General features: G+C 46.9%; 1 protein-coding gene across 1 annotated transcript; it reads left to right on the top strand.

Moving 5' to 3' along the window:
- Nucleotides 1-456: 456 nt before the first annotated feature.
- On the top strand, nucleotides 457-4,897 carry RPL27 (ribosomal protein L27). The gene is made up of 5 exons (XM_079950650.1): nucleotides 457-571; nucleotides 2,803-2,885; nucleotides 3,311-3,480; nucleotides 3,654-3,764; nucleotides 4,808-4,897. The coding sequence occupies exons 2-5, from the start codon at nucleotides 2,805-2,807 to the stop codon at nucleotides 4,854-4,856; spliced, it is 411 nt and encodes a 136-aa protein (XP_079806776.1). The 5' UTR covers nucleotides 457-571; nucleotides 2,803-2,804; the 3' UTR covers nucleotides 4,857-4,897.
- Nucleotides 4,898-10,211: the final 5,314 nt, after the last annotated feature.

Here is a 10,211-nt window from a genome sequence, read left to right on the forward strand (position 1 = left end):
GGTGCCTATATTCTGCATGGACTGCTTGCATTCAACACAAAAAACTGCGACAAATTGTTGTTGACAAAGGACAGCTGGACATATAAAAGGCCCCATTGGTTACATCAAATGCAATTTGACTGAAGTTGCCCCCTCTCGGTCCCAGCTACACGCAGAAGCCTTATGATCCGTCCATTAACTGTGTGGGGTGCTTTGAAATGTTAAAAAACACCCTGTGATCTTCGGATGAAAGGCGGAATATAAATGTAATAATAATAAAATTGGAAGCAATGCGTTTGTTGGTGCTATCGGTACCCCACAATCATAGAGCATTTCCGAAACTCCGGATTTCTTCTTTGTTTTCTGCTGGCAGCTCTCATTCTCAAGGTGCGGGAGATAAGGAGGGGAAAAAAATCCCAATTTAAGAACTCGGCGTGTGCTTGTCTTTACCTTGCGTAGCTCTGTTTTTCCCAAAGCTCTACGTTCCAGCAATGCGCATGCGCAGCCCAAGCCGCCGGGGCAGCTTGAAAGGCTGGCGGAAGCGAGCTCCCTTTCCTCTTCCGGTGTGGGTGCCATCGCTGCCGCAGCTCCAGTAAGTTGAGGGGAAGCGGGGTCTTCGGCGCAATCCGTCGCCATCCTCTCGGGCCGGTTGGGAAGCCGCAGTGCCGAGGTGGTCGGGGGGCTGGGGTGACTCTGCCCGACCGGGATGGGCTCTGGGGTGACTCGGGGGGTCGCGTAGGGCTCAGCCTTGTCGGTGCTCATCTCTCTCGGATGGGAAGAATATACTTGAATGTGGGTCTCTGGGGATGGAAGGCCTTTGCTCTCCCTCTCTCTCTGCCACCCCCTTTTTTTAAAGCTATACTGTATCTTGTAGCGGGGACAGTTTGCGGGATTTTTTCCCATACAGTCAAGGTTTCATGAAAGAAATAAAACGCAGGTCTCTTTTCAAATAAATCTGCTGTTCCGTGTGCATTTCGTATAAATGTTATTTATTGAATTTGTATACCGCCCTTCAGCCTAGATCTCAGGGCGGTTCAGAACATAAAAACACAAAATGCATAATAAAAAAAGAACACCCCCCCCGCCAAATAAAGCTGCTTCCAATTAACACATTTAAAGGGGTAAATATTAAATCTAAACACACACAGAAGGTCCTGCGTAGCTTTCTCCCCTTACTTACTTGCACCCTTCGATTTCGTTGAGTGGGGACGCAGGTGGCGCTGTGGGTTAAAGCCTCAGCGCCTAGGACTTGCCGATCGAAAGGTCGGCGGTTCGAATCCCTGCGGTGGGGTGCGCTCCCGCTGCTCGGTCCCAGCGCCTGCCAACCTAGCAGTTCGAAAGCACCTCCGGGTGCAAGTAGATAAATAGGGACCGCTTACCAGTGGGAAGGTAAACGGCGTTTCCGTGTGCGGCTCTGGCTCTGGCCAGAGCAGCGATGTCACGCTGGCCACGTGACCCGGAAGTGTCTCCGGACAGCGCTGGCCCCTGGCCTCTTAAGTGAGATGGGCACACAACCCCAGAGTCTGTCAAGACTGGCCCGTACGGGCAGGGGTACCTTTACCTTTACCTTTAAGACACCCACGTAATGTGGTGGTTAAGGGTGTGTTGGACTTACTGCCTTGGAGATCTGGGTTCAGATCCACACACACACACACACACACACACCCCAGCCATGAATTTCACTGCGTGGCTTTGGGCCCAGTCGTTGTGTTTCAGCTTGATCCACCTGGCAGGGTTGTGAGGATAAAATGAGGGAGGGGAGAATCACATGTGCCAGCTTGAGCTCCTTGGGGGAAAGGAGGGCTAAAAGTATTATATAAATATAATTAACAAGACCATAGGGCCTATGCATACACATGTATATAGGACTATAGGGAATAGGAGAGGAAACCCTGTCACCACTGCTGAGAGCTCGGTAGGTTAGAAAAAGATTGGTTAGCCCTTTTAAGGCGTTGGCTGCCGCCACCCCAGAGGAAGTCCTGCATATTCATTGATTCATTTTTTTATTTTTATACAGTGGTGCCTCGCAAGACGAAAAGAATCCGTTCCGCGAGTCTCTTCGTCTAGCGGTTTTCTCGTCTTGCGAAGCAAGCCCATTGACGGCTTAGCGCTCTTAGCGGATAAGCGGCTTAGAAAAGGGGGGGGGGGAGGAAAAAAACAACCCGCAGGAACTCGCAAGACATTTTCGTCTTGCAAAGCAAGCCCATAGGAAATTTGTTTTGCGAAGCGCCTCCAAAACAGAAAACTCTTTCGTCTAGCGAGTTTCCCGTCTTGCAAGGCATTCGTCTTGCGGGGCACCACTGTACCGTCTTTCTATCTAACAGTATTCAAGGCAGTTTACATGCTGAAGAAACAAAAAATGTACATCTTTTAACAATCTAATGCAATACAAAAATGTGATAATAAAACAACTTTAAAATAGGCAACCTACATCAAAAAAATAACATTCAACAATCATTAGAATAGTACTAAATAATAATAATAACATATAAAAGTTAAACAGAAATCCACTCAACTGTTAAATAACTTCTGAACTATAATCAATAAAACAATGGCAAGCCACAGTTCATAAAATGATACAATACAAATTGAGAAGCAGACTAGAGGGTGGAGCAAGGCAGGTGGAAGGAGGCTTTGCTGGACGAAGTCTGTCCCCTCACAGTTCTTCCTCCAGGCACAGCTTCTTTATGAGGAATATACTATTCTGTGCATACATAGGGAACCTGTGTATGAGTTTTGGGGGAATGTTAGATTTTCAAATAGTGATGTGCAGGGATACGCCACGAGTGTGTTTGTTTACATTGTTCTTCACCTCCTTTTCAGAGATGGGCAAGTTTATGAAACCAGGGAAAGTCGTCCTTGTCCTCGCTGGGCGTTACTCCGGACGCAAAGCTGTTATTGTTAAGGTGAGAAAGTTGGACTTTGAGGAAAACATATTTTTAGGAGCAGGAAGGTAGAAATTTTTGGCAGATGGAGGAATAAGGTCTAATCTCTCTAGGATGATGTGGTAGTCAATTGCTCTGTATCATTGAGTCCAAAACAGTGGAGAATATTTGGCGTTACCTTTTTAGCCACACAGCTAGAGCTTGTGGAGTGGCTTACAAAATTAAACAAAAGAGACTGTTTTCAGTTAGTAAAGTTAGATCATAAGCCACAAAACCACAGAAGGCAGCGCTAAAATGCCATCATAACATTTGGTCGCTGGTCCCACTTACAGCAATGAAGTTGCTTTTGCTTGTTAATGTACCCCTGAATCTTTGTTGAATCTTTGTTGTTAGTTGCATGCTAACTCTACTGCGCCTGATCCTTCTAACGAACCTCTTTCATACAGAATATTGATGATGGCACCTCTGACCGCCCCTACAGCCACGCTCTGGTGGCTGGCATTGATCGCTACCCACGCAAAGTGACAGCAAGCATGGGCAAGAAGAAGATTGCCAAGCGTTCCAAGATCAAGTCCTTTGTGAAGGTCTACAATTACAACCACTTGATGCCTACCAGGTGAGTGAGGAGCTTGATAAAGATATGCAAGAGGAAAGGAAAGTGAGAGACTTTCCTCTGTCCTTCCGGTACAGTCAGCATTGGCCTTTGGGCATTTAGGGGAGGCCAGGTGACAGGGCAGAACTGCCTTCACACCTATAACCCGCCTTACCCCCATTGTGTCCTTTGCCTAGGTACTCCGTTGATATTCCCCTTGACAAGACCGTTGTCAACAAGGATGTCTTTAGGGACCCTGCGCTGAAGCGTAAAGCCCGGCGGGAGGCCAAAGTGAAATTTGAGGAGAGGTGAGTCTTCAGGAAAAAGCATCCACTTCGGGGGTGTCGTGAGTTGTGGCCAGATACTTTTTATTACATGTGTATCCAGGTGAGCATAGAGATATGTGCTTTACCTGTAAAGAATAGCAGACTCTGGGCCTTCATCCCTGGGTTTCCCACATCCTAAGCCTTGTCACCTAGTCCAGTGTTCCTCAGACAGTGGTCTGGGACCTGCCACCAGGCCCTGAGCTGCTCTAGGTTCAATTGTCTGCTCTCCCTGCTAGGCATGTCATTGCCTTTTTGCTGAACCAATGCTAGCATCAGCCACACCTTGCATGCTGAGCAAAGGTGTCTAGAAGACAAAGGGAGGGTGGGTAGGTCTCCCTCCTCTGATAGGAGCGAGCCAGAGGAGGTATTTAACAACATTAGAAAGTGAGACAGTGGAGGCTGGTACATTAGGGCAACAGAAGCACTGCCCCACCAACCTCAGCTAGCCCCTGCCTTGCCTCCTTTGTTCAGGGGGTAGCACCCCCCTCCCCGTCTGCTTCCTCCTCCATAGTCCTGGTGTTGCCCATTGCAGAATTCAGCAGGAAGGAGGGTGGGCACAAAAGTTGGCTCTGGCAGCGTGAAGCTTCCCTTTCCAATCCCAATGGGTATCAGCCACTGCTTCCTTTTGAGCCTCCTCTCTGGATACTCATGTTGATGGAAAGCTGCCTAAAATGGAGCTAAGTTGCCTTAGCTTAAGGGAAACTGAACTGTGGAACTCCTTGCCACAAGGAAAACACTGGCATTTAGCAATTTCCAGAGGTGGAAAGAGATGTCAAGTCACTGCCAGTTGATCCTGCAAAAATGCACCCGTTTTGTGACTGGAGGGGCTCAGTAATTTTTAGTCTTCTCAAGTGGGCCCTTGTGGAAGAAAGTTTGAAACCCCCTCACCTAGTCCATTGCACACATCAACTGGCAGGGGCCTTGTGGTTTAGGTTATGACATCCTTGTACACTGGGCAATTTGTATCTCGTTTGATGCTGCTGTTCACATAATGATACTAACAGGAGATCTTCATTCTCTTTCAGATACAAGACAGGCAAGAACAAGTGGTTTTTCCAGAAGCTCAGATTCTGAGTAGCATGCATTTGCACCAATAAATATTTTTGAAAAGCCCATTTTCCCTCATTCTTTATTGTAAACACCCTCTCTCTTGTGGATTAATTGGGGGAATGGAGGGAAGAGAAGTAAAACACTATGGGCCTGTGAAAATCTTGTGGCATCATGAGAAGAGCCGCAGGATGAGACTGCTGGCCCATCTTGTCCAGCATTCCCAACCAGATGCATGTATGAAGCCTCCTTGGGAGGTTTTTAAGCAGAGGTTGGATGGCCATGGATGCTTTAGCTGAGATTCCTGCATCGCAGGGGTTGGGCTAGATGATCCCTGGGGACCCTTACAACTCTATAGTTCTGTGATAAGCCCAGAAGCAGGACATTAGTACAATAGCAGTTATGTGGACGTCACTGCTCAGGAGAAGGCTTTTTAAGGCAACCGCATGAAATAGTAAGGTATTATTACTCCCCACATAGGAACTTTTAACTTAGAGTGATGGTTTAATTGCAGGAACAGTTTTCAGGGTCCCACAATGTGGGCAAAGTATACAAGAAATATAGGTGTTGATCTCCATACATAAGCCACAAAACAGGTTTTGTCTACTTTGCTTTTCCGTTGCAACCACCTTGAACCAGGGGCTCTGCCTATCTAGGTGTAAGGAAGTGTGAGAGCCATGTAAATCTCTTTGGATTTTGAAGTGTTTGGGTTCTGTCTTCCCACCCAGAGTGCGATGGGGAGCTCACTGCGGTGGAGGCATTATAGCTGGCATGACGGAAAAAAGAGAAGGGGGCTTCCTTGTGTATTGGGGTCTTCGTGTGCTTTATCCTATTACCCTCTCTGCAACTTTCCCATCGGCTTCCTTTAGATTTGAGGAACTGTGTTAGGTGAGGGGTACTCCCTCTGGTGTGGGACACGTGTTCATCCTGGGGCAGTTTGTCCACCTTTGGTGCCCGCCATGCACTCCTCTCTTGTGGCTCCTAGAAGCTGTCAGCTTGCGACAGCAGCCACATCCCAGGAACTGCTTCAACTGGCGGACTAAACCAGGATAGGGTAGTTGATGGGTCTCAAACCCTGGGTTTTCCCCTGCATGTGCAGACAGGCTCTGGAGGATTCCATTAAGGCGGTTTCTGCACATTCTGCAGAGGGAAGTGAGGGCAGGTGGGGTTTGGCAGACTTTGGAAAGTAGTCCCAACCACGAGAAGGAAAACTGATCCTAAACCTCTGCTGCCTTGCGGGATTTCCTCGGGGGAAGAAAAGGCTTAAGCAGTGGAGTCCCTAAGACTGTTGGCCTCCTTCCGGTAACTGCAGCCTAGGTAAAGGGACCCCTGACAAATAAGGTCCAGTCGTGCCCGACTCGGGTTGCGGCGCTCATCTCGCTTTACTGGCCGAGGGAGCTGGTGTACAGCTTCCGGGTCATGTGGCCAGCATGACTAGGCCGCTTCTGGCGAACCAGAGCAGCGCACGGAAACGCCGTTTACCTTCCCGCCGGAGTGGTACCTCTATCTACTTGCACTTTGATGTGCTTTCGAACTGCTAGGTGGGCAGGAGCAGGGACCGAGGAACAGGAGCTCACCCCGTCGCGGGGATTCGAACCGCCAACCTTCTGATCGGCAAGTCCTAGGTTCTGTGGTTTAACCCACAGCGCCACCTGCGTCCCCACCTAGTTGGTGCCAAACATACTCCTCTGATTTCCTTTGGACCACATCAGTGGTCTTGTCGTCTGGGCAGCCCAGGAGCTCCAGTCACACTGCCCAGGCTAGTGCCCCAGGGAGGTCACTTCAGTGCTGCTAGTGCAGCCAAAACAACATGGTTGGCAGCAGTTACCAGTTATGGGTCTCTGCCTTCACTGTAGGTACTGTGATTCTCCATTGTCTCTCAAGACAGATGAATGCCAATAATAATAATAATAATAATTTATTATTTATACCCTGCCTAGCTGGCTGGGTTTCCTGAGCCACTGAGCGGCTTCCAACAGAACACTAAAATACAATAACCTATTGAACATTTTTTTTTTAAATTTCTCTTTATTAATTTTCATACACATATACACACAAATATACAGAAAATAAATTCTTCACAAAAAAAACAATAATAAGAACAACACAACTTAATTATGAGAAGAAACAAAAACAAAGACAAACATGTAAGTTATTGACTTCCCTCCACCTCAGTTTTGGGTTATGTAATACATTTTTCCCCACAGTTTTTCTTTAAAACTTTTGTATGTCGAAGGGTTATATTAAGCCTACTGTGATCTTTGGATTTTTTAAATCTACTTCAATATAGCTTATGAATTTGTTCCATTCTTTAATAAACTTTGTTTCTTTCTGGTCTCTGATTTTTTGTGTTAATTTTGCCAATTCTGAATATTCAAGTAATTTACTTTGCCAATGTCTTAAAGGTAAAGGTAAAGGTACCCCTGCCCGTACGGGCCAGTCTTGACAGACTCTGGGGTTGTGCGCCCATCTCACTTAAGAGGCCAGGGGCCAGCGCTGTCCGGAGACACTTCCGGGTCACGTGGCCAGCGTGACATCGCTGCTCTGGCGAGCCAGAGCCGCACACGGAAACGCCGTTTACCTTCCCGCTGGTAAGCGGTCCCTATTTATCTACTTGCACCCAGAGGTGCTTTCGAACTGCTAGGTTGGCAGGCGCTGGGACCGAGCAGCGGGAGCGCACCCCACCGCAGGGATTCGAACCACCGACCTTTCGATCGGCAAGCCCTAGGCGCTGAGGCTTTAACCCACAGCGCCACCTGCGTCCCCCTGCCAATGTCTTACTGTTGGGATATTGGTTGATTTCCAATTTTGGGCGATTAAAATTCTAGCAGCTGTTGTTGCGTACTGGAATAAGTTCTGGTCCTCTTTCTTAATTTCATTGCCAATCATTCCCAGAAGAAAATTTTCAGGTTTTTTAGCAAAAGTATATTTAAACATTTTTTTTAGTTCATTATAAATGAGCTCCCAGAAGTTCTTGATTTTTTCACAGGTCCACCACATGTGGTAAAAACTACCTTCCTTGTTTTTACACCTCCAGCACAGTTTATCTCCATTCTTATAGATTTTTCCTAATTTTACAGGGATGATGTACCATCTGTACATCATTTTTTCCATGTTTTCTCTTAAGGCAACACAAGCAGTGAACTTCATATCTTTATTCCAGAGCTTAATCCAACTACAGTATCGTATTCCAAATTATATCCCAGATCTATCGCCCATTTCACCATAACTTCTTTTATTTCCTCGTCCTTAGTGTCCCATTCTAATAGTTGATTATACATTTTTGATAAGAGTTTTGAATTTCCTTCCACTATTTCTATCTGGAATCTTGATTTTTTTTCGTTTATCCCGATCTTTTTATCTTCTGTCCACAGTGCATTAATTTGATGGAATTGTAACCAACTCGTCAATTTATCTCCTAGTTCTTCATACGTTTTGATCTGCCAACCTTTTTCTGTTCTCACCAATAAATCTTCATATGTCCATCTCTTACCTTCTGTGTTTGTTTTTTTTAATTGTTAAAATATCTATTGGTGACAACCACCAGGGAGTTTTCCTTTCAAGAAGATTTTTATTTCTTTCCCAAACCTCTAGCAGAGGTCCTCTAATGATATGACTGGAGAATTCTTTATGTACTTTTGCTTTATTATGCCACAAATATGCGTGCCAACCGAATCTGGTGTTAAAGCCTTCTAAATCTAGTAGGTCAGTGTTTTTATATTACAATCCATTCTTTAATCCAATAGAGGCATGACGCCTCGTAATACAGTTTCAAATTCGGTACCTCAAAACCTCCTCTTTCTCTTCTATCTGTAAGCAATTTAAATTTAATTCTAGGCCTTTTCCCCTGCCAAATGAATTTAGATAGAATTTTCTGCCAATCTTTAAATACTTTTGTTTCCTCTTATCACCGGAATATTTTGAAATAGAAATAACAACTATTAAACATTAAAAGCTTCCCTAAACAGGGTTGCCTTCAGATGTCTTCTAAAAGTCTGGTAGTTATTTTTCTCTTTGACATCTGGTGGGAGGGCGTTCCATAGGGTGGGTGCCACAACCAAGAAGGCCCTCTGCCTGGTTCCCTGTAACTTGGATTCTCGCAATGAGGGAACCGCCAGAAGGCCCCCGGTGCTGGACCTCCGTGTCTGGGCAGAACAATGGGGGTGGAGACACTCCTTCAGGTATACTGGACCGAGGCCATTTAGGGCTTTAAAGGTCAGCACCAACACTTTGAATTGTGCTCAGAAACGTACTGGGAGCCAGTGTAGGTCTTTCAAGACCAGTGTTATATGGTCTCAGCGGCCGCTCCCAGTCACCAGTCTAGCTGCTGCATTCTGGATTAACTGCAGTTTCCGGCTCACCTTCAAAGGTAGCCCCACATAGAGCGCATTGCAGTAGTCCAAGCGGGAGATAACCAGAGCATGCACCACTGTGGCGAGACAGTCGGCGGGCAGGTAGGGTCTCAGCCTGCGTACCAGATGGAGCTGATAAACAGCTGCCCTGGACACAGAACTGACCTGCGCCTCCATGGACAGCTGTGAGTCCAAAATGACTCCCAGGCTGCGCACCTGGTCCTTCAGGGGCACAGTTACCCCATTCAGGACCAGGGAATCCTCCACACCCACCCGCCTCCTGTCCCCCCAAAACAGTACTTCTGTCTTGTCAGGATTCAACCTCAATCTGTTAGCCGCCATCCATCCTCCAACCGCCTCCAGAAATGGTTGGCATGGAAGTGCAGAACAAATGGAAGCACTTGAGCAAATCCATTGCTAACATTGTTCTCCAGTGCTTTTCTCTTGTCCAGCTGCCCCTCTGAAATGTTGACAGTGCACCTCTGAACATGAGCAGAGTACGGCTCTACCCTGGAGTGAAGAAAGCTTGTCAACAGCCCATGAAAATAATAAGATGCGCGCGCACACACACACACACACACCGCTAGTAAATACGTAATTGCTTAGCTGTGGGTGCTGATTTATTTTGTTCATTGCAATTTAAACACTTCTATGCTGAACTCCAATATTAGACATGCAATCTGCAGTCGTCCGGGCTATATATAGCAGGGATAAGGGGGAAAGTTTAAAGACAAGGCTATCCGTTATTCCAAAACAATCTCTCCATTGAGAAATCGGAAACTGGAAGGTTGCTCCTCGGAAATCCCAGATTAAACACACAAACTCTGGGGACCAAATAGATCCCTTCTATGCTGAGATTCCTGCATGGCAAGGGCGGGGGGTTGGACTAGATGACCCGGGATCCCTTCCAACGCCACAAAGGCGCACCCACCCTGCCTGGGAAGCAGACTTCACGCTTCGGGGCGGGGCTTGGCTTGGGGGAGGAGGCTTTTAACAGCTGGAAATCGAAAGTGGAAGCGGCGCAAGGAGG

Source organism: Podarcis cretensis, assembly GCF_951804945.1.
Source record: "Podarcis cretensis genome assembly, chromosome: 13".
Taxonomy (NCBI): Eukaryota; Metazoa; Chordata; class Lepidosauria; order Squamata; family Lacertidae; genus Podarcis; species Podarcis cretensis.

Coding starts and splice junctions, on each gene's coding strand:
- RPL27 (XM_079950650.1), top strand. CDS start 2,805: ATGGGCAAGTTTATGAAACCAGGGAAAGTCGTCCTTGTCCTCGCTGGG. Junction 3,481..3,653: donor AACCACTTGATGCCTACCAG/GTGAGTGAGGAG, acceptor TCCTTTGCCTAG/GTACTCCGTTGATATTCCCC. Junction 3,765..4,807: donor AAAGTGAAATTTGAGGAGAG/GTGAGTCTTCAG, acceptor ATTCTCTTTCAG/ATACAAGACAGGCAAGAACA.